Here is a 25388-nt window from a genome sequence, read left to right on the forward strand (position 1 = left end):
CCAGTACCACACACACACACACACACACACACACACAATATATATATATAATTTTTTTTTTTTAAAGAGTCCTGCTACCCGGGCATGGTGGCGCACGCTTGTAATCCTCACGCTTGGGAGGCGGAGACAGGAGGATCTGGCTGGTTGGAAGCCAGACACCCTGGCCTAAGAGACCCTATTTCCAAATAAAAATATAAAAAATGGGTCTGGGAGTGTAGCCCGGAGGTAGAAGGGTTTCCAGGAACCCCAGTACCACCAAAAAAAAAAAAAAAAAAAAAAAAAAAAAAAAAAAAAAAAACTCAAACCAAAACACAACATGAGTACTGCATGGCCTCACTTGTGTGTGGAATCTGCAGGGGTCGATGTCACACAGGTCGAGAGTAGAGCCTGATCAGAGGAGTGGGAGGGAGTAGTAGGGAAGGGAGGATCAGGGAGAACTAAGTTACACTTAGGACCAAGAAGTGCTATGGGGTTTATTTCCAAAAGTCAGAAGACAGAATTTTGAGTTTTCACCATAAAGAAATGATAAATATTTGAGCAGATAGGCTTCTTTTTGTGTGTGTGGTACTGGGGATAGAACCCAGGGGCCTTCTACCTCTGGGCTACACTCCCAGACCTATTTTATATTTTTTATTTGGAAACAGGGTTTCTTAAGCCAGCAGAGGCTGGCTTCGAACCTGCGTGATCCTCCTGTCTCAGCCTCCCAAGTGTGGAGATTACAAGTGTGTGCCACCACACCCGGCTGCAGATAGGCATGTTTAACCTTGGTTTAAACTTTAAATAATGTTTACATGCATAGACATTTCACATTATGCCTTTAACATTTACACTTGCTTTCATGTCTTATTTAAAATAAACTTAAATTTAAAAAGACATTAACCTATGGGGGGAAACAGATGCAATGTTATGTGCATGTTTTGTTGACTTATTTATTTTCTGTGCAGGGGATTTAACCAAGGGCATTGGGCAAGCTAAGGACATACTTTACAGATAAAATTTAAATATTTAAATAGATCCACCAGAAAAAGAGAAAGGGAGGAGGGGAGGGAGGGAGGGAGGGAGGGAGGGAGAGAGAGAGAGAGAGAGAGAGAGAGAGAGAGAGAGAGAGAGACAGACAGACAGACAGACAGACAGACAGACAGGCAGGCAGGCAGGCAGGCAGGCAGGCAGGCAGGCAGACAGAGGGAGATAGATAGATATGCTCTTACTGTGCTGCACAGGGTAGTCTTGAACTCCAGGCTCCAGCAATCCTATCTCAGCTTCAAGAGTAGTTGAGATTACAGTAGTGCACCACTACACATAGTTTGGTAAATACATATATTAAATGGGGGGAATTAGTAGTTTGGTCAGCAGGTAAATTGAAACTTAAAATTCAAGTTTGAAGAAATTGAAAAAAAAAAAGAGGGTCTGAGTTTTAGTTTCAAGGAGGGTCGTTATTTTCACCCTCGTGTTTAGAAATGATTGCGAACTCTATAATTTTAAGCACTTAAACCTTTCTGCTAGTCATATAGAGGCATCGTAGTATTTACACTCGACTGCTTCTAATAACGTGACCCTGAGTATGAGTATTCACATGAAGAAGATATTTTAATATCATGTTGGAAATGTGTTATGTCTTCGCTTATTTTTTCTTATTAACAATATTTTTTGATCATATGAATAGGTTTTGAAGTATTTTACCTGCATACATGTTTTACTTTTTTACCCTTTGTCTTTTTGTCTTTCAGGAATGCTTTTAGTTACAACAGACACCCTTGGCCATGACTTTCATGTCTTTCAAATCCTGACGCATCCTTGGTCCTCATCACAAAGCGCTGTGCATCATCTCTACACACTCCACAGGGGCGAAACGGAAGCTAAAGTACGTGGCCTGTTTTTGCAGAAAGCAATGTCACTGTGTCCTTTGATATCTTATCGACTTGGTCATTTAGGTCTCTTCTGAGCTTAATGTTTAGGAGAAAGTATTTTTTCCTGGGTATAGAAGTGCAAGCATGTAATCCCAGTACATGGGAGTTTGAGACAGAAGGATCAGAGGTTAAAGCCAGCCTCAGCAATTTACGAAGGCTGTCAGCAACCTAGTGAAGTGAGACCTCGTTTCCAAATAAGAAATAAAATCATACTGGGGGTGTATCTTGAAGGTAGAATGCCTGTGGGTTGCACCCCTCCCAAAAGAAAAGTATTTTTCACTGGGCATGCTTGTTCATACCAGTAATCCCAGTACTTGGGAGGCACAGACAGGAAGATTACAGTTTTGAGGTCAGTGTTAGCAGCTTAGTAACACCCTGTTTCAAAATAAGAAGTAAAATAGTGTGGGGCATCTTGGTGCACGCCTGCAATCCCAGTACTTGGCAGCCTGAGACAGGAGGATCTCAGGTTCGCAGCCAGCCTCAGCTACTTAGTGAGATCCTCTGGAAGTTTTGAGACCTTGTTTCAAAATAAAGAATAAAAAACAGGGTTGGGGGTATAGCTCAGAAGTAGAATGCCCCTGAGTTTCATCCCCCTTTCCTCAAATATAATAAAAATAAAATAAAATAGGGCGAGGAATAACTTAGCTCAGTGGAAGAATGCTTTTGGGTTCAGTGTGTGTGTGTGTGTGTGTGTGTGTGTGTGTGTGTGTGTTGTTGTGTTATATATATAAAATCTACCACATATACCCACACAAAATATGATAGGATGGCTAGATTAAATTTTACAAATTTTCCTTTTTGCCAGGCATATAATGATGTTTGCTTGTAATTCCAGTACTTGGGAGGCTGAGATAAGGGGATTGCAGACTTGAAGCCAGCCTCAAGAATTCAGGCTCTCAACAACATATTGAATCCTCGTATCCAATTAAAATATAAATAAGTTTGGGGTGTAGCCCTGAGGTAGAATTCCATGGGGTTCATCTCCAGTACACCACACACAGAAAAATAAATAAATAAATAAATAAATAAATAAATAAATAATAAAAATACAAATTTTTGTTTGGGAGGCTGAAACAGGAGGATCACATTTTTTTTGTTTGGTTTGGTTTGGTTTGGTTGTTGTACTGGGGATGGAACCCAGAGGCCTTTTTCCTCCAGGCTACACTCCCAGACCAATTTTTTATATTTTGTTTGGAAACAGGGTCTTACTAAGAAGCTGAGAGCCTCACTAGGTAGCTGAGGGTGGCTTTGAACCTGAGCAATCCTCCTGTCTCAGCCTCCCAAGTACTGGGACTACAAGCGTGCGCCACCACGCCCGGCTAGGATCACAGGTTTGAGTGCAGTCTCACTAAGTAGTGAGACTCTCAGCAACTTAGTGAGACATTTTCAAACTAAAAATAACAAAATAGGGCTAGGGTGTCAATCTAAGGTAAAATTCCACTGAGTTCGGTCCTCAGTACCATACACATAAAAAAAATTCCTTTTTGACCCAATAAATACATAAGCAAAGCCGGGCGTGGTGGCGCACGCTTGTAATCCCAGCATTCGGGAGGCTGAGACCCAGAGGATCGCGGTTCGCGGACAGCCTCAGCTACTTAGTGAGGCCCTCTGCAACTCAGTGAGACCCGGTTTCAAAATAAAGAATAAAAAATAGGGCAGGGGGTGTAGCTCGGAGGTCGAATGCCCCTGGGTTCCATCCCCAGACCCGCAAAAAAAAAAAAATAAATAAAAAATAAAAAAATAAAAAAAATACATAAGCAAACATACATATGTATGCTCATACATATAGAGATACATCTGTACACACATGTGAATACATAAGATATATACATACAAATGCTCACCTATTCCTGTAAACAGACACATTGACAAATACACAAAAATTATAGAGTTTGCAATGGATGTCGATATGCAGATATCCTAGAAGAAATTCATAATGGCTATTGAAAACTAACTTTGTGCATTTTTTCTACCACTATGTTTAGTGATACCTCTTTAGTAGTTTGGAGGTATTGTAGAATACTCCAAGCTACACTTTCCATACCACACACACACAAATCACAATGGGCAAACAAAAAGAATTTATCAAAATGATTTTGTTCCTGGACTCACCCAATAATTTGGCATTTCTAAACGCCAAACACCAATGAGAACTGAAATTAGTGATGATAAATTTAATTTTAAAAGGTTCTATTGAAAATTAATTTAGACTGATAAATGTAGACACCAGTCGTTAAATCTGCATGGCACATGATCTATTTATCTACACATTCTTGAGTACTTCTGAATTCTTCCAAGAACACTGAGGTACCATAATCAGGTGGGGTGGGTGGGGGGGGGTGTATGTGGATCTCATTATGTTAAATCAAGTTTTTTAGTGATCTTTGACATGCGCTGTCTTCTGCATGTGACAGTAATTTGCCTCATAAAGCACATATGCAGGAAGAAAAAGTGTCATCATTTTGACAGTATTCGTAAACCTTACAAGTATTTTCTTAATATGCTGCTGTGCTATCTTCATCGAGCAGACCCAAGGTAGTTTTGAACATAATATGCTACTTCTGGTAGTCTGTTAGAATAGTCCTGCACAATTGTTATTTGGAAAACCTGGCAACTCTGTGCACGATGCTCTGTTGATGTGCATTTCTTCAGTTTTTGACCCAGAATATAAATTTCTTCAGTTCTTCACCCAGAATTTCAACCAGATATTATTCACATCCTATGAAATTCACTTTTGTGTGTGCTCCCAAAGACTGAAGCCAAGGGGCATTCTACTGAGTTACCCCAACAACCCCCCCCCCCTCTTTTTGTGGGTCTGGGGATGGAATCCAATGGCATTTGACCTCCAAGCTATACCTTGCCCTGTTTTTTATTCTTTGTTTTGAAATAGGGCCTCACTTAGTAGCTGAGGCTGTTCGCAAACAGTGATTCTCTGGTCTCAGCCTCCCAAATGCTGGGATTACAAGCATGCGCCACCACGCCTGGCTTCCTGTTTTGTTTTTTATTCTGAAACAGAGCCTCACTGAGTTGCTACAGGACCTTGCTAAGTTGCTGAGGCTGGCTGCAAACGAGTGATCCTTCTCTCAACCTCCCACGTGTTGGTTATAGGCATGCACCACCACACTTGGCTTAAAATTTATTTTTAGGCATAAATTCTAGAGGTTTTTAGTGTGTCCTCAGAGTGATGTGATCCATCACCAGGATCTTTCAGAAGTATTTTTCAGCTTCCAATAAAGCTCTCACCCATTACCAGTCGGTCCTCATGCCTGTTTTCCCCACATCTCTACATCTTTGGATGCTGATCAATAATCGTATAATCAAAGAACATGCTAATTACTTTCTCTATGCTTCAAGTTGCTCATCTGTAAAATGGAGCTTATACCTACTTCAAATGGCTTTTTGGGGAAAAAAAATCCCAAGTTGTAGATGTGCGGCAATGAATGCCGAACGAGGAGGCATTATCTGGACCCACTTCCCTCAGGTTAGAGTAAGAGGGACTGGGCTTACTTTTCTTTCTGCAACAACGAACATGTAAATAGTGGTGTTCCTAGACACTATACCTTAAGCTTTGCAGCATGTGGGTTTGGGAGAGATGGAAGCAAATAAGAAGAGACCTTTGAGTTTCCAGTCCACAGTACAGGAGGGCAGAACCCACGTGGCACCTGGTCAGCTCCCTGAGGTAATGGGGTACTGCTCAGAGTTCAGGTAGACTGAGGTCATAGGTCTGAGGACAGTACACTAGACCTGAGAGCTGCAGAGAGGGAGAAAGAACCCCAGAGACCCACAGGAGACACGTGCGAAAACCATCTTCAGGCCAGGTGGAAAAAATAAAACTATATTTGTTCAAAGATGAAATGATTGTGTAAAATGATTCTATTAGAAGCAGAACTAATAATATATTAACAATATTACAGGATGTAGATTTATTACAAAAGCAGTTGAACGTCTACATGCCAATAGTCAGTTGACATTTTACAATGTATAAAATATGTTGGTGTGGTGGCACATGCCTGTAATCCTAGTGCTTGGGAGGCTGAGGCAGGAAGATGATAGGTTGGAGGCCAGTGACAACAGTTAAGCAAGGCCCTTAGGAAATAAGTAAGACCCTGTTTCCAAATAAAAATAAAAAGGGCTCATGGTGTAGCTCAAAGAGAGAATGCCCCTGGGTTCATTCCCCAGTAAACACACACACACACACGCGCGCGCGCGCGCGCACACACACACTCCACACGAATAAATACACTGTTTAGAAATAAAAATACTAAATTTGCCATGTACTTTATGAAAATTAGAAAATATTATTGTAATTAAATAAATCCCTAAATACAAGGGGATTTGAATCATTTTCTTGTGCTAGAAACAATGTCATTATGGTGTTATTTCTCTCCAAATTGATCTGTAGACTCAGTGTAATCCCCATCAAAATCCTAGCAGAATTTTTTTCCATAGAAATTAACCAGCTAGCTATTAAATTCATTTAAAAATAGATAAGATTTACATTGGGCAAAATAACTTAAGAAAGAAGAAAAACCATGAAGGGTTGTCACTGTGTAATAGTAAGACTTTCTGCACCACTCATCAGAGAGTTCAACTTTTTCATACATACAAATAGTTGAATTGTGGTAAAGGTGCCTAAATGGAAATAAAGATTAGATTTGCTACAGTGGTGCACGTCTGTAATCCCAGTTCTTGGGTAGTTGAGATGGGAGGATTATGGTTTAAAGGCCAGATTCAACAACATAGTAGGGCCCTCGGCTACTTAGTCATACACTGTTTTAAAATAAAAATAAGTGAGGCTGGGGTTGTAGTTTGGAGGTAGTATACCCCTGAATTCAATGTCTAGTACCTGGCCATCAATAACAAGAACAGAGGAAAATGAAAATAAATCTTAGTCTTTTACAAATTAACTCAAATTGGATGATAAACTTTATTGTAACATCTGTTACTATAAGGATTATTTATTAATTAATTAATTTAACTTATTTTGTGTTACTGGGAATGGAGCCCAAGGGCATTCTACACCCCCAGCCCTATTTTTTATTCTTATTTAGATTCTTTTTTTTTTTTGATGGTACTGGGGTTCCTGGAAGCCCTTCTACCTCTGGGCTACACTCCCAGATCTATTTTTACATTTTTATTTGGAAACATGGTCCCCTAAGCCAGCGCAGGCAGCTGGCTTCAAACCGGCGCGATTCTCCTGTCTCTGCCTTCGAAGCGCGGGATTACAAGCGTGCACCACCACGCCCGGCCACTCTTTCTTATTTATTTATTTATTTATTTATTTATTTATTTATTTATTTATTTATGGTACTCAGGATGGAATCCAGGGGCATTCTACCTCCAAGCTACATGCCCAGTCCTATTTTTTAGTCTTTTTATATTTTGAAACAGGGTCTCACTGAGTTGCAGAGGGCCTTGCTAAGTAGCTGAGGCTCTTCGTGAACCACAGTCCTCCAGTCTCCGCCCCCTGAATACTGGGATTACAAGTGGGCACCACTACGCCCTGCGTATGTATGTATGTATGTATGTATGTATGTATGTATGTATGTTGGTGGTACTGAGGTCTCTGGAAGCCCTTCTACCTCCGGGTTACACTCCCAGACCTATTTTATACTTTTTTATTTTTTGGAAAGAGAGTCTCTTAAGCCAGTGGGGCTGGCTTCAAACCATCGTGATCCTCCTGTCTCCGTCTCCCAAGCGCGGGGATTACAAGCGTGTGCCACCACGCCCAGCGGCCTGTTTATATTTTATTGTTTAAAATAGGGTCTCACTGAGTTTCAAAGGGCCCACTAAGTAGCTGAGGCTGTCTGCGAACCGTGATCCTTCTGTCTCAGACTTCCAAATGCCCAAATGCTGAGATTACATGTGTGTACCACCACAATTACTATTCTTTCTTTTTTCTTTCTTTCTTTTATTTTTGATTTTTTAATTAATTAATTAATTTTTTGGTGGTACTGGGTATGGAACCCAGGGACCTTCTATCTCCAGGCTATACTCCCATACGTATTTTATATTTTATTTGGAAACAGGGTCTCTTAAGCCAGCTGAGGCTGGCTTTGAACCTGCGCGATCCTCCTGTCTCAGCCTCCCAACCGCAAGGATTACAAGTGTGCGCCATCAGGCCTGGCTCTTTATTTCGACACAGGGTCTCACTAAGGTGTGGAAGGCCTCACTAAGTAGCTGAGGCTGGCCGTGCACTGCCATCCTCCTGTCTCAGCCTCCCAAGTACTGGGATTACAAGTGTGAGCCACCATGCCTGCAGGTTTTTTTTTTTTGTTGTTGTTGTTGTTACTGTAAGGAAACAGAGGAGAAAAATTTGACCCTTGGGTTATGCATAGATTTAAAAATGTGGCCCTAATACCAAAATTGATAAATTATAGCTCACCAAAATGAAACACATCTATTCTTTGAACTACAACTAAGAGAAACAAGACACTGGTTGTTTTTTATCTCACACCTTACCGCTGGGAATATAACATGGTATAGCTACTCTGGAAAACAGATTGGGATTTCTCCAAATCTTCATCTACACTGTCCATAGATCCCAGCAATCTCAATCGTGGAGGATTGCCTCGTTATTCAGGATGACATCACATTTGCTTAGTATTTCTTCCTGAGGAATTAACTTTGATGAAATTCCACAGTCATGGTATAACCAAAGCTGACCTTTTTACAGGTTCTAAGGAAGAACCTGCTCTTGGCCTCCCCGCTTCTGGTGGCTGCTCAGGGGAGCCATGTACTTGTTCTCTGGCTGTGTGGTCACCTTGCGTCCTCCTCCTCCTGTGCGTCTGCTACTCTTCACTGTTTCTCATAAGAATACAATCCGTGGGTTTTGGTATCAACTCAGACCAAGCACCTCATCTTTAAGAGCCTCCTCATCTCACGATCTATGGCCCAGTCTTAACCTTTTGCCACATGCTCGGCCCAGTGAAGGATGTAGACTTGTCTTACGAGTCTTGTCCACTCCCTTCACTTCATTCCAACCTCCCAAGAATTCATATTCGTGCCACATGTAAGATGCTTTTACCCCATACCAGCATCCCTAAAAGTTTCAACCTTTCTTCCTCCTGATCAACTCTTAAAATTTCTTGAAAATATCACCTCAAACATTCCCATATTATCATCTAAATTATCCAAGTAAAGTATGTTTGAACCAACTCAGGGAAAAACTTGTTTCCATCTTTGGGCCAATGAAATGACAACAAAATTTTTTGGCTACTAATACAGAGTAGGAGGCTACAATTAGGATTGAAATCCTAAAAGTGAGCTGGGCGTGGTGGCACACTCTTGTAATCCCCGTACTTGGGAGGCGGAGACTGGAGGATCACGCTGGTTCGAAGCCAGCCTTGCTGGTTTAAGAGACCCTGTTTCCAAATAAAAATATAAAATAGGTCTGGGAGTGTTGCCTGGAGAAGGGTTTCCAGGAATCTCAGTAACACACACACACACACACACACACACACACACACACACACACACACACACACACACACACACACAAATCCAAAAAGTGAGATAAAAGAATCAAGGAATTCCTGATACGAATGAGTTTGGGGTCCAGCAGTGTGAATGCCAGTAAGTCTCAGGGTGTGAGTTTACATCGTGAAGGGGGCTCTGCCCTCCTGGACTGCAGCTCCATTTTTGATCTGTGGCTCTGCCCACACCTGCCTTTATACTCACATCTTGGCCATGTCCCTGCCTGTGGTCTTGCCCAGTTTTGAACAAAAGCCTCCATCTATACTATGTAAACAAATGAGCTTGCTTTGTACCTCAGATTAGTGTGGCATGGGTTGAAGTGGGGACAACGGCTTCTACCAGTCTCCTGTGCTTGTGGCTCCTCACTGCAGGCAGGTTGTTGGGCTGGACAGCTGACGCGTGCCTGTGAATACCATCGGGTTTCCTTTGCGCTGAGCCCTTGGTGCACTGGGCCTAGGCATTTTGCAGGAGCTCTGTGAATCCAGGTGCTGTTGAGGTGGAAGTGGAGCAGGAGTTGATGAAGGTGTCAGAGCCAAGGTGCCGGGCTAGCTGCACTTAGGACATTTCATTTCCGCTCCTTGGGCCCTACCCAACTTGGCCCTCCTGGAGTTCGCATTGACCCTTCCCAAATGGATCTGGACATTGGCAGGCTTCTGTGGGTCATCTGCTGAGCTGTGATCAACAGGTAGGGGCACTTAATCATGTCATCTGAAGAGAAGCTGTACTTGGCGCTGTCTCAGGCAGGTGGCGTTGTTGTACTGGGATAGCACCTCTGAGCCCTTGAGCAGCCATTATGTCTTAACAGTCCAGCTTCCTTCTGGGATTCTGTGATGTTGCTGGTACATGACATGGGAGGGAAATGGAGGCCTGATTGGGGGTCTGTTGTGACGTGTCCCAGTCTCACCTCTGTGCATATGGCTGAGAGACTCTGACATATAAGAGCACTTATATTTAAGTACCATCGTGTAAGGCATTAATACTGCCTTGTAGACACCAATATAACCTACAGTGATGATGTGTTGAATTGGACTAAAGGGCTTGTCCTTTTATAGCCTGCTCCAGCAGGTATTTGCCCCATGAAGCCATGGAATGATGGTCTTGATGGGAGTTCTGTCCTGGTTGCAGTGATACCTGCCATGAGGCAACTTTACCCCCTGCCTGGTGGCACGGGAGAGAAAGCACGGCTGCCAGGAATGTGGGCCTCTTTTCCCCTCACTGATCCTATGATCCATGACTGGGGGCCCAGTGTTGGTGCCACCCCCTCACCCACCGTGAGTTGAGGGGCTATGTCCTAGTATCTAGTGACTGTCCAGGCACAGCAGGACATTCCTTCTGTCTCCTTGGCTTCTTCACCAAAACTGCTACATTTCACCCTCTAGTCTCTGATGTTTCTGGCTACTTCCTTGTTATCTCCAGCCAGGTCAGGCCAGGTATTGTGGCACGTGTCTGTGATCCTAGTTACTTGAGAGAGTAAGACAGGATTCCTGGTTGGAGGACAGCTAGTGGCACTCTCACCAACCTAGCAAGAACCTGTATCAGAACAGAAACCTGGAGGTGGAATGGCCCTGGGTTCAATCCACAGGACTTTGTGTGCGTCCCCGTGTACACACATACATTCTCTCCCTCTTTCTCTCTCCCTCTTTCTCTCTCTTTCTCTCTCTTGCTCGCTCTCGCTCTCTCTTTCTGATTGAAACAAAATGTGGTATGTACATTGAGTGGAATATTATTAAGCCTTCAAAAGAAATGCAGGCCAAGCATGGTCATACACACGTGAAGGTTTCCACGTACCTTTTTTTTTGTGTGTGGTACTGGGGGTTTTGCAGAGGGCCTCACTGAGTAGCTGAGATGGCTGTGAACTTGGGATCCTCCTGTCTCAGCCTCCCAAGTACTAGGATTTCAAGTGATCTTTCTCAGTTTGGACTCTGAGTTTTCTGCACTTATTGTGAGGGGCCAGTTTTTGTTGTTGTTTCACAGTTTTTCTTGTTTTCTTATTTTTCTTTTCTTTTAATTTCTGTTCTGATCTTTGTTATTTCTTCTGCTTCTTTGCTCTTACTTAATACTTCTTTTTTTCCCTTTCTTCTGATGTCTTGGGGGTAAGAAATTTGATGATCTATTTGGTTTCTCTCCTGTTTCCTATTTAAGCATCTGACAATATAATTCCACCCGAATACTGCATCAGTATCATCTCACTTACTTTGATATGTTACATTTTAATTTTCACTCAGTTCTCTATTTTATCACTTTGCTTGAGACTATGTCTGTGATTTGTGAATTACTTTAAAACATGTTTACTGTGTTTAGAGACTGGTCATATTTCTGCTCTTGATTTCCCTTTTTCTACTTTAAGCTTTTCTCTACTATAACAATGGGCTAAACATTTTAGCTTGCCTTTAAGTTCTGACACGTAAAAAGGTGAAAATTATGTCACAGTCTTTCCATTATTATTTACTGAATGCATAAATGAATATGAATAATTGGAGGGGAAGAGATAGGAAGATTAAAGGACATGTATAATTAGCCTTACTGCACCAAGATTCAAATGAATTTGTCCTCACATTAACACTTATTTATTATTTGGTAATTATGATATGAAGCCAGGTGCATTCTATTTCGGAGCTACACCCCCAGCCTTAGTTTTTGTCCTTGTTTTGAAACAGGGCCTCACTAGGTTGATGAGAGTCTCATTTCTTGCTGATGCCGTCCTTGAACCTGAGAATCCTCTCCTCTCAGTTTCACAGTTAGTAGGATTAAAGGTGTGTGCCACCACACCTAGTTTCAAGCAAAGCTTTATTTTCACTAACTTGCTTCAATTACTGAGAAATACAGCATTTTTATTCTAGTAACGTGTGGTTGGAAGTGTTTCTAGAACTTGTATTTAATTCATATTCACATATCGCGCTTCCCTTTTTACGTATCTGCGTGTTTTCCTTAAATGTAACCTCGTCTCCTGCCGTGGACTTCGATGCATTAGTTTTGTTCTGGGTTTGATTCCATTTTCCTAGGCATCTAAAAACTCTTGGTTTTGAGACTTTTTTTAATCTAAGTACTCTCTGTTTCCTTGGTTTGTTCTTTTTGCTTTGGAGAGGGAGTTATTTGAATCATTATGCATATTTTTGGCTAAAGAAAAAAATGCATTTAACAATGGTTTTCAAAAATCAGTGTTTATTTTTTTTATTTTTTATTTTTTTGGTGGTACTGGGGTTCCTGGAAGCCCTTCTAACTCCAGGCTACACTCCCAGACCTATTTTTACATTTTTATTTGGAAACAGGGTCTCCTAAGCCAGCGTGCGGCTGGCTTCAAATCTGCGCGATCCTCCTGTCTCTGCCTCCCAAGCGCGGGGATTACAAGCGTGCGCCACCACGCCTGGCATCAGTGTTTATTTTTATCTGATTCCAACAACTAATACTGGGCTTGATATAGCTGTCCAGCAGCGGTCCTGCATTAGTTGTTTCTTCCCCCATCAATGCTCTGTAAATGCCAGTTACTTGGATATCAATTCAGAATTCAAAGCAATGTGATGAAGAAAAAGGAAATCACCAATGAGGTTAATTTTGTCTTATCAGGAAACCCGGTACTTTCCCAGAATCCTGCAGTCTCTACTTTTGTCTGACCAATCATAACTGTGTCAGCACTTTGGGGAAGAGAGACAAGGCCAGCAAGTGACAGAGGAGATGGGTGCTGGCTTTTCCACACAGGACCACCATCAGGATGCAGAACCCTGTTTGACCTGATTTCAGGGTTAAATAATGTATCCATGCATCGAGGCTTCACATGACCCCCCCCCCACTAATATGTACAATTTTTATGTCTAAAATAAAGGTGCAGGCCCAAATGTGTTGGCGTACCTGTAATCCTAGTGCTTGGACATGACAGGATTGCAGGTTCATGGCCGGCCTCAGCAAGGAAGTGAGGCCCTATTTCTATATAAAAAGTAAAAAGGGCTGGGAGTGTAGTCCAGAGGTAGAAGGTCACTCAGTTCAGTACCTAGTACAACGAAAACAGAAAAGATGAGAAAAATTTTTTAATCTCACAGATTTTTCTTTTCTTCTTATCAGTGTTCTGTCCTGCTCCTGCTCCAGGATACTGTTGACCCACTGCAATTACTATATCGATTGATTTTAAAAATATATCTTATCCATGATTTCTAAGGGTTGGTATGGAGTTGGAAGGAATGACATTTGCTAGTCAATTTATTTTCTAACCTGGGATTACTGATTTAAGAACAATACAAAGGTTATTATCTGAGTGTTCTAAGTATATTTCTTGATCATACCCCCAACCCCCACCTGAAAAAATCCTACTGAATCAAAGTTAGAATGTGGTCACAGAATTTGCTCTTTTTTCTTGGTGCTGGGGATTGAATCCACAGGCATTCTACCTCCAAGTTACACCCAGCCTGGTTTTATTTCTTATTTGGAGTCTTACTAAATTGCCTAGGCTGGCTTTGATCTTGCCTTCCAAGTAGTGGGATTATAAGAGTACACCACCACTCTGCTCAGAATTTTTATTTCTTAAAAATAATAGAGTTGTTTGTCATGACACTAACGTTTTGAGAATCTCTGCTTCAGTCCCCCCCCCCCCCCAGTACTGGGGATGAATCCCAGGGGCATTCTACCTCTGAGCTGTACCCCCAGCACTGCCTTTTTGCAGTATCTCTGAGCCACATCCCCAGCCCTTTATTTCATTCTTTATTTGAAACAGTCTCACTGAGTTGCAAAGAGCCTCACTGAGTAGCTGAGGCTGGCCCTGAACAGAGATCCTCCTGTCTCGGCCTCCCACATGGGATCACAAGGGTGTGCCGCCACGTCCAAATCTGCTTCAGATTTTATGTTAAAGTAACCCCCAAAGATTTGTTACTAATTACAGTTGTTAATTGAAGTTTAAGGTCAAATTTGCAGCTATATAAGATGTTTATTTCTATATCTTAGATGCTGAAATGTAGTAAAACTTCATTCCCATGTCCCAATTTGCTTGTTTCATATGTGCTTTGAATTTAATCTGCTTTTGTGAATTCAGTGTATGATGTTTAATATGTTCTGGTAAAACATTGGTTGTATTTGAAAACACATTAGATAATTCATGTTTCTTGTGAATATGTCTGCTCCATTAGGTATTGGTTTTCTGATATTTGATTCTTAAATCAATGACATCTTAAAAAATGAATCATTCAGATTACTCAAAAATATTTTTAATTTTGTATTGGTGCATTGTAGCGATACATCTTAATGTGGTAAAATATTTTTAAAGTAAATTTTATTAGAGTATGACTATAGTATATGTTAAGAAGCAAATACATTAGCATCCTAGAGTCTTAATTTTTTTTTTGTGTGTGTGTGTGGTACTGAGGGTGGAACCCAGGGGCTTTTCATTTTTTTTATACATTTTTTTTTTTTTTTTGGTGGTACTGGGGTTCCTGGAAGCCCTTTTACCTCCGGGCTACACTCCCAGACCTATTTTTATATTTTTGAAACAAGGTCTCTTATGTCAACGCGGCTGGCTTCAAACCTGCGTGATCCTCCTGTTTCCGCCTTCCAAGCACGGGGATTACAAGTGTGCGCCACCACGCCTGGCCTTTTATACATATTTTTATTGAAAATAAACGGCGTACATTTAAACTGTACTTGGGGTCCTCTCCCCCACCCCCATTTTCCCTCTTCCCCCCACCAATGATTGTCCAGGGAAACCATGCCATATTTATACTTGTACACATATTCGGATGTGGACCCTCATTAATCAAGGTCAGCCTTCCTCCTCTCCTACCTTTCCATTCAAACTTTGCTGAGGTTACCTTTCCATCATCTGGAGTCCCTCTGGTATCCCCTTTGTTCCCTAGTTTGGGCATATTAGAGGAAACGTATGTCCCTTCTCTTTCTGTGCTTGGCTGATCTCACTTAACATAATGCTCTCCAGGACTTTCCATCTTCTTGCAGATGACATGATTTTGTTCTTCTTTATAGCTGAATAGAATTCCATTGTGTGTATTTCCCATAGTTTTGCAATACATTCATCTGTTGATGGGGACCTGGGTTGGTTCCATATTTTGGCTATTATGAATTGTGCTGCTATGAACATAGGTATGCATATGTTTCTGTATTTCTCTGATTTCAACCCCTTTGGAACAATACCCAGGAGTGGTATAGCTGGATCGTATGGTGGATCTATTCCTAGCTTTCTTAGGAATCTCCACACAGATCTCCATAGTTAGTGGCTGAACTAGTTTGCACTCCCACCAACAGTGAAAAAGACTTCCTCTTTCCCCACATCCTCACCAGCATTTGTTATTTGATTTATTTATGCTTGCACTCTGACTGGGGTTAGATGGAATCTCAGCGTAGTTTTGATTTGCATCTCCCTGATGGCTAATGATGTTGAACATCTTTTCATGTATCTATTGGCCCTTTGTATCTCTTCTTTTGTGAAGTGTCTATTCAGTTCATTTGCCCATTTCTTGATTGGGTTGTTTGTTTTGCTAGTATAGAGTCTTTTGAGCTCTTTGTATATTCTGGATATTAGCCCCCTATCAGAGTGGTGGTTGGTAAAGCCCATTCTGTAGGCTTCCTCTTTAGGTTATTGATGGTTTCCTTTGACAAGAAGAAGCTTTTTAGTTTGATGCCGTCCCACTTATTAATTTTTGCTTTAATTTCCTGAGCTTTGGAGGTTTTGTTGAGAAAGTTACTGCCTATGCCAATATGTTGTAGTGTTGAGCCTATGCTCTCCTCTACTAACGCCACAGTCTCAGGTCTAATTTCTAAGTCTTTGATCCATCTTGAGTTGATTCCTGTGCCTGGTGAGAGGTAAGGATTTAGTTCCATCTTTCTACAAATGGATAGCCAGTTCTCCCAGCACCATTTGTTGAAAAGGCTGTCTTTTCTCCAGTGTATGAGTTTGGCCAACCCAGGGGCTTTTCTACCTCCAGGCTATACTCCCAGACCTATTTTATACTTTATTTGGAAACAGGGTCTAAGTTGCTGAGAGCCTCCCTCGGTAGCTGAGGCTGGCTTCGAACCTGTGTGATCCTCCTGTCTCAGCCTCCCAAGCACTGGGATTACAAGCGTGTACCACCACGTTCGGCTTCTCATTGGTTTTGATATTCCAGTCTTATGTCATTACAATGAGTAATGGGTGTGACATTTTATAAACTTGGTGATGGGGGAAGTGGAGGGAGCCGAGGAAGCTCACCAAGGGCTGTGTGCATGGATGCCATCATCACTAAGAACTGCATTAGATGTGAGACTCTTGTTAACCAATAAAAGTATAAAAAATACAAAACTTTGGGAATAATAACAGGAAACATTTTAGGAATGGTAAATTACACAACAAATCCAAAACATTTAGTTATATACTCTATTTTTAATTTGATTTGATTAATTAAAATCTGATATCTAAATTTAAAGCTTTAACTTGATAATTGATCTCCTAATGAGATTTTGCTGCATTTTTCTTCTGATGGCATGGTTATATGCCATGTGGAAGAAAACTTAGGAACATCTGGTTATAGCATTTACCCCTATTATATTCAAATCCGGTTTAATGTAACCCCAGATGTGAAGTGAGTCAAAATAGACAGATAAAATTCCAGTTTAGGCTTCCTAGCAGCTGCTTAGCTTTCCTTGAGTATAGGACAGCAAAGGCATCTCTGATTACTAAGTGCTAGTAAATGAAATAGCAAACTGTAAAAGAATATAGAATGTTCCTTTTGTAACCTAGCTAGTCTGTGTTCCATATATATATATATATATATGTTTTTTTTTTTCGTACTGGGGGTGGAACCAGGGGCATTCTACCTCCGAGCTATACTCCCAGCTCTATTTTTTAGTCTTTTTTATTTTATTTTATTTTTTATTTTTGGGTGGTACCGGGGTTCCTGGAAACACTTCTACTTCCAGGCTACACTCCCAGACCTATTTTTGTACTTTTTTATTTGGAAACAGGGTCCGTTAAGCCAGCTTGGCTGGCTTCGAACCTGTGCGATCCTCCTGTCTTTGCCTCCCAAGCGCAGGGATTACAAGCGTGTGCCACTATGCCCGGCGTCTTTTTTCATTTTTTGAAACAGGGTCTCACTAAGTTTTGAAGGGCCTCCCTCAGTAGCTGAGGCTGTCCGTGGACACGATTCAAAGGTCTCCGCCTTTCGAATGCTGGGATTACAAGTGTGTGCCACTATACCCGAGTTCTTTATTTTTTTAAAAAATAACAGTTTTATTGAGGCAAAATTCCTATACATAAAGTTCACTGTTCTAATAGTGTAAAGTTTAGTGATTTTTAAAACACAGTCACAGTATTGTACTTTAGTTACTGATACCTCTTTGCAGAATACGTTGTCACCCCAAAATAAAACTGGTACCCATTACCAGTCATTTTCCATCCCCTCCCACTACCCCCTGTTTTGTGTCTGTGGATTTGCTTGATCTGGTCATTTTATATAAATGGAATAAGAGTCCAATCATTTGTTTGTTTTTTAGCCCTGTGTATTGACCACAGGGGCGTCCTACCTCTGAGCTATACCTCGAGCTCTTTTTATTTGTTGATTTGAATCAGGGTCTCACTAGGTTACTGAGTTTCTCCGCGTTGTTCAGGCTGCCCTACAACCTGCAGTCTTCATGTCTCAGCTTCCCAGTTACTGGGATGGCAGGTGTACGCCACCATGCCTGGCTAGGTCTGTCCATTTTTCAGAGCGCATCATTTCTTTTCTCCCCTGAATAGTATTCCATTGTATGTATATATCTCATTCTGTTTATCCATTTATTGGATGGACATTTGGGGTGATTCCATTTGTGGGCTCCTTAGGAATACTGCTATGAACGTTCATGTTTCATTTTTGAGTGAACAAATATTTTTAGTACATTTGATGTTCTTGGGGTAAATTGCTGAGGCAGTTTTAATTATGTGTTTAATGTTTAGAAATACCTTGTTAGTTGTGCACCATTTATCTTTTCCCCAACACTTGTTCTTGTGTATCTTTTTTCTTTTGGGCATTGTTGTGAATATGAAGTGAAACCTCAGTGGTTTTGACTTTCATGTACCTAATAACTAATTATGTGTAGAGAATCTTCTTTGTGTGTGTGTGTGTGTGTGTAGCACTGTGAATTGTGTGTGTGCGTGTGTGCGTGTGTGTGTGTGTGTTACTGGGAGCCCAGGAGCATTCTACCTCTGAGCCATATCCCCAGCTCTATTTATTTTTTATTTTGAAACAGGGTCTCACTGAGTTGCAAAGGGCCTCACTAAGTAGCTGAGACTGGCTGCAAACCCAGATCCTCCTGTCTCCTCCTCCCAAATGCGGGAATTACAAGCCTGCGCCACCACGCCTGGCTCCAGACCTATTTTATATTTTTATTTGGAAATATGGTCTCTTAAGCCAGCAAGGGGCTTCGAACCTGCACGATCCTCCTGTCTCTGCCTCCCAAGTGCTGGGATTACAAGCGTGCGCCACCACGCCTGGCTAACTTTTAAATAATTTAAAATTCTGAGAATAGCAGAGACAACTAACTTGTAATCCCTGCGCTTGTGAGGCGGAGATAGGAGGATCGCGCAGGTTCGAAGGCAGCCATGCTGGCTTAAGAGACCCTGTTTCCAAAAAAAAACAAAACAAAACAAAACAAAACAAAACAAAAAAACCCACAAGTATAAAAAATAATAGGTCTGGGAGTATAGCCTGGAGGTAGAAGGGTTCCATCCCCAGTACCACCACCACCCCCCCCCAAAAAAAAAAATTAGCAGGGCATGGTGGTGCATGCTTGTAATCCCTGCGTTTGGGAGGTAGAGACAGCAGGATTGCGCAGATTCGAAGCCAGTCGCACTGGCTTAAGAGACCCTGTTTCCACATAAAAAAGTATAAACATAGGTCTGGGAGTGTAGCCCATGGGAGTGTAGCCGAAGGTAGAAAGGCTTCCAGGAACCCCAGTACCACCAGGAAAAAAAATTATAAGCTGGACATGATGGTGCACACTTGTAATCCCCACTCTTGGGAGGCTGAGACAGGAGGATCGCACAGGTTTGAAGGCAGCGTCAGCTACTTATTGAGACTCTCAGTAACTTAGTGAGACCTTGTTTCCAAATAAAGTATGAAATAGGTCTGGGAGTATATCCTGGAGGTAGAAAGCCTCTGGGTTCCACCCCTTGTACCACCAAAAATAAACAAACAAACAAACAAACAAACAAATAAAATTAAAGCTGGGCGTGGTGGCACACATTTGTAATCCCAGCATTTGGGAGGCTGATTCAGGAGGATGGCAGTTCACTGACAGCCTCAGTTACTTAGTTACTTAGTGAGGCCCTTTGCAACTCAGTGAGATCCTGTTTCAAAATAAAGAATAAAAAATTAGGTTGGGGGTATAGCTCAGAGATAGAATGCCCCTGGGTTCTATCCCTGGTACCACACACACAAAGAATAATTATTGAAGCTGGGCATGTTGGTGTATGTTTGTAATCCCAGTTCTTTGGTGGCTGAGACAGGAGGATCACAGGTTTGTGGCCAGCCTCAGCTACTTAGCGAAGCCTCCACAACTAAGGAAGACCATGTCTTATTTTATTTATTTATTTATTTATTTATTTATTTATTTATTTATTTTTGGTGGTACTGGGGTTCCTGGAAATCCTTCTACCTCTAGGATACACTCCCAGACCCATTTTTATTTTTATTTGGAAACAAGGTCTCTTAAGCCAGCACAGCTGGCTTTCAACCTGCGTGATCCTCCTGTCTCTGCCTCCCAAGCATGGGGATTACAAGCATGCACCACCACGCCTGGCGGAAGACCATGTTTTAAAATAAAAATTCAAATATAGGGCTGGGGGTGTAGCTTGGAGGTAGAATGCCCATGGGTTCAATCCCCAGTATCACCAAGAAAAAATAATTATTGAAATTTGTTTGTTTCCTAAGGTGGAAATAGGAGTTTTGATCATGACAGGACCCTATATTTGTTTATATTCTTTATCAGAGTTGCTATGTCTGTATAGGTGAAGGCTACTTGCCATGCTAATTTGTCCTGTACACCTAAACTAGTGATTTACCTCCCACCCAGCTCTCCCATTTTATCATGAAAAAAATGTTAATTTGAAATAGCAGTACAAAAATGTGGTCCAAAAGCCATGTATATAATATTTTTACTTTATTATTGGTTACTTTGGTATATGCAGGAATATTTAATGTTAAATATTATTAATTACATTTATTACCTCACAAAACTATATTATATACAATGCAATCATGTATATATAAAAATTTATTTTTATTGAAGGTAATGTTTTTGTATACCTGAGATTCAAAGGTGCTATTATATTGCCATTATATATGTAAAATATGTATGTATATGTGTCAGTGTGTGTGTGTGTATTACTATTATTGCTTGAAGAGCCACCTAGATAGTTCAGAAACCCAAAAGATAAATCACTTTGCATTTTGTGGAGGTGACTTGTTACCTTCTGCGATGCTATTTAGCGGATTAGCGTTCCTCTAGTTCACTTGCCAGCTGGTATCTCTAGCAGTCCTCTGTGTTCATTCACGTATGCAGCCATGTCTTCAAGGTCATAGAGCAGAGTCACTTTTCTCCTAGCAGTTTTCTAAGTAAGCATTAGATGGAATTCTGTCTCCTGCCTTGATACTGATTGTTAGCGCCACCTCATATCACAATTATTTTTGCAGTGAAAGGAGGAAGTGGTCCTGCATTTAGGAAGAAGGTTTTAGATAGTGTGGTTTAGTTCTGGTGTGGATGGAAAATAAATGACTCTGTAAGCCTGAAGGTGTTTTTCTTATGTAGTTGATTCTGGCATGTGGAAATGTGTTGGGTATTATGTTAGGTTCTGCTGGCATTAGATTTCTCTTCTCTGACTTCTTCTGTTAACACTTTCCTTTGTCTCGTACCTCTTTTCCTTTCTACCACTTTTAATCTTTTAATAGGATCTTTAATCAGTTAAAGGCAGGTAAGCTGAAAATTATTGTAGACAGACCACAAAGGGTAAGCACTGGAGTGTAGCTTTTTATCTGAAATGTGGGCCTTGCTGGGAGTTTGATTTGTCAGCTTTCAGAGCAGTCTTTTATTTTAACACTAATGTGTTGTTTCAGTATGTCACTGTAATTGAGATGGGCGGGCATGCGGTTAGACTTCAGGCCTGTCCATGTATTGATACTCTTTGTCAGGCAACGAAGCATCTTGTCCTGATACGTGAAACAAATTTCTTAAAGAGGTTCCAAGCCCTTTTATAAACTTGTACCGTAATGGATGCAAATAAGTGTGTGTGTGTGTGTGCGCGCGCGCGCGCGTGTGTTTCTTATTTTGAATCAGAATCTCGCTTGGTTGTGGAGGTGGCCTTGAATGTGTGATCCTCCTATTGTAGCCTCCCAGGTATACAGGCCTGCGGCAACAGACCTGGCTTGCAGAAAGCTTTTGTTCCTTGTGTATTTCTTGTGTATCTGTCAATTTTTTAACCTTGAGTTTAGAATTAATTGGAAAATTTAGTACATTGGCATGTGCTTCTTGACTTAAGGGATTTTACTGAATTCCTGCTATTATAATGGAAGTTATTATGCTTCATGTACAATATACATACATATAGAATCTCTCTATATAAATACCTCAAACGTGAAAATAGATAAGGTTAAGGCCAGGTGTGGTGGCGCACGCTTGTAATCCCTGCGCTTGGGAGGTGGAGACAGGAGGATCGCGCAGGTTCGAAGCCAGCCCTGCTGGCTTACGAGACTCTGTTTCAAATATAAAAAATAGGTCTGGGAGTGTAGCTAGGAGGTAGAAGGGCTTCCAGGAACCCCAGTACCACAAAAAAAAAAAAAGAAAAAAAAAAAGATAAGGTTAGTAAATTCAAGTTTGTAGTTCAAATGGATAGGAATTTCTGTATTCATTATATCTGTCTGAAGCAAATTTGTGGCTGACTCTGCCTTGATCAGATCTGTGAGCATTCATTCGTTTGCTTATTTTTGATGTCTGCATTGACAGGATAGCAGCAGATGTGGGTAGGCACAGTAGACAATACAGATGATACATTGTGCCAGCCCAGTGGCCCTTACAGAAAAAGTGCTCATTACTATACAGTCCAGTGTTGTCTTTGTCATCATCATTGTGGTTGCTGGTGTGTGTGTTTAGAGTGTTTTAAGACCTCCTTTCTTCTACAGAACACTTTTCTCCAGGGTCCATATTCCTAACTAAACCTCTACCTGATTCCTTCAGCTACCACATCCCCTCCACCAGTCTTCTTCTCTGCATTTTACTTGTGGCACTGTCCTTCCAAAATTGAAATGTTCTCCTCCCCTTTCTCCTCCTTCTTGTGTGTGTGTGTGTGTGTGTGTGTGTGTGTGTGTGTGTGTGTGGTTGTGTTTGAACCCAGGGGCATTCTACCTCCAAGCTATACTACCCTAGCCCTTTTTATTTTTTGTTTTAAACAGAATCATCCCTGGTTCACCCTTTTAAAAATATTTAAATAATTTTTAATCAATTTGTAAACCTTTAAATAATTTTTTTTGTGGTACTGGGGTTGGAATCCAGGGGATTTTCTACCTCTGGGCTATATTCCCAGACCTATTTTATACTTTATTTGGAAACAGGTTCTCACTAAGTTGCTGAGAGCCTCACTAAGTAGCTGATCTTGGCTTTGAACCTCTGTGATCCTCCTGTCTCAGCATCCCAAGCGCAGGGATTACAAGCGTGCGCCACCATGCCTGGCTAACTTTTAAATAATTTAAAATTCTGAGAATAGCAACAGTTGTCATCTGATTTTTTAATTTAATTTTTGTGTGTGTGTGTGGTAATGGGGGTTGAACCCAGAGGCATTCTATCACTACGTGACACCTCCAGTTCTATTTTTTATTCTCTTTTTCTTCTTTTTCTTTTTCTTTCCTTTTTTTTTTTTTTTTTTTTTTGCGGGTCTGGGGATGGAATCCAGGGGCATTCGACCTCCAAGCTACACCCCCTGCCCTATTTTTTATTTTATTCTTTATTTTGAAACAGGGTCTCACTAAATTGCAGAGGGCCTCACTAAGTAGCTGAGGCTGTCCACGAACTGTGATCCTCAAGTCTCAGCCTCCTGAACACTGGGATTACAAGCGTGCGCCACCATGCCCAGCATATTATTTTTTATTTTTTATTTTGTTTGTTTGTTTAGTACTGGGGGTGGAACCCAGAGGCTTTTCTACCTCCGGGCTACACTCCCAGACCTACTTTATATTTTATTTGGAAACAGGGTCTCTAAAGCCAGCTGAGGCTGGTTCTGAACCTGCGTGATCCTCCTGTCTCCGCCTCCCAACAGGGGGATTAAAAGCATGCGCTCTTTATTCTTTATTTTGAAACAAGGTCTCACTAAGTTGTGGAGGGCCTCACAAGTTGCTGAGGTTGCTGAGAGCATGCGGTCCTCCTGTCTCAGTCTCCCAAGTCCTGGGATCACGAGGGTGCTTCACCATGCCGGGCATTATTTTACTTTTTATTGGTGTACTGTAATCAGACATCTTGATGAGGTTCAAGGGCACTCACTGAGCCCTCCCCCACGTCCCACCCACTTCTTCCTCCCCGCCTTCTCCAATAATTTGTGTATGCTATTTTTTAGCCTTTTTCTATGAACACAACAACACACACACACACACACACACACACACACACACACACACACACACATATGCACATATAATTGCATGTCTAATTTTATAACCTGGCTATTTCACTTATCTTTACTGATGTACTATGGCTCACCCTTTCTTATATAAAATCCAGCTGACTCTGCTTTTGCTGACGCTGTGGAGCTTCTGACATATTGAAGCACTTGCCTCTCATTTCTGTCGAAAGAGGAAAGTACACCTCTACCTGAACTGGAGTCTCGTTCCAGACTCAGGCCTGCTCTCATGACGTGCTTGTCCTACTCACTCATCAGAAACCTCCCTTTACTTTGTCTTGCTGAAGGAAAAGAATACCTGCTCAAGTGGGCCGACTTCATCTTTCATTTATTTATTTATTTTAATTCCTTTTTTATCTTTTTGTACTGGGGATTAAATCCAGGGGCATTCTACTTCTGAGGTGTATATATATGTGTGTGTGTGTGTGTGTGTGTGTGTGTGTGTGTGTGTGTATTCAAATAGGGTTTCACTCGGTTGGGAGCATCTTGTTGAGTTGCTGAGACTGGCTACAAACTTGTGACCCTCATGCTTCAGCCCCCCAACACTGGATTTTTCTTCCTGTTTCCTCTGCCCATGTTACTTCACCTGTTACTTATTCAATTTTTTTTCTTTCTTTTTTTGTGGGTTTGGGGATGGAACCCAGAGACATTCTACCTCTGAACTACAAGCCCTGCCCTATTTTTTTTTTTTTTTTTTTTTTGGTGGTAGTAGGGGTGGAACCCAGAGGCTTTCTACCTCCGGGCTATACTCCCAGACCTTTTTTTTTTTAATATATTTTATTTGGAAACAGGGTCTCGCTAAGTTGCTGAGAGCCTCACTCGGTAGCTGAGGCTGGCTTTGAACCCGTGTGATCCTCCTGTTTCAGCCTCCTAAGCACGGGGATTACAAGCGAGCGCCACCACGCCCGGCCGAGCCCTGCCCTATTTTTTATTCTTTATTTTGAAACAGGGTCTCTAAGTTGTGGAGAGCATAAGTAGCTGAAGCTGTCTGCAAACCATGATCCTCCGGTCTCAGTCTCCTGAATGCTGGGATTACAAGCATGCAACGCCACACCTGGCTCACCTATTCTAATAAATGTATTTTGTTCTATTATATTGTAACTGCAAGGATATTATTTCATTCATTCATTCATTCATTCATTCATTCATTCATTCATGGTGCTGGGGATGGAACCCAGGGGCATTTGATCTCTGAGTTACACGCCCAGAATATTGTTTTTTTTTTGGAAACAGGGCCTTGCCAAGTTGCTGAGGCTTGATTGGAACCTGTGCTCCTCTTGTCTTAGCCTCCAAGTACTGTGATTACAGGCATGCACCACCATGACTGGCTAGGATTTCTTGTTTATCTCCTTGTTCCTAGTGTTTAACATGGTGTCCAATTAATATTTGAATGAATGATT

The 25388-nt window shown here is 41.4% G+C and overlaps 1 protein-coding gene across 6 annotated transcripts in view; it reads left to right on the top strand.

Annotated features, from left to right (window-relative positions):
- Positions 1-25388, top strand: part of BCAS3 (BCAS3 microtubule associated cell migration factor) — a gene marked incomplete at both ends in the record, with an annotated part of 624117 nt that overhangs the window by 173366 nt on the left and 425363 nt on the right. For all 6 annotated transcript variants that reach the window (XM_080712926.1, XM_080712928.1, XM_080712927.1 and 3 more), the window contains one exon: positions 1728-1861. In XM_080712926.1, coding sequence (XP_080569052.1) covers positions 1728-1861 — 134 coding nt within the window. The remainder of the gene's footprint in view (positions 1-1727; positions 1862-25388) is intronic.

The sequence above is a fragment of the Muscardinus avellanarius genome, assembly GCF_963383645.1.
Source record: "Muscardinus avellanarius genome assembly, chromosome: 16".
NCBI lineage: Eukaryota > Metazoa > Chordata > Mammalia > Rodentia > Gliridae > Muscardinus > Muscardinus avellanarius.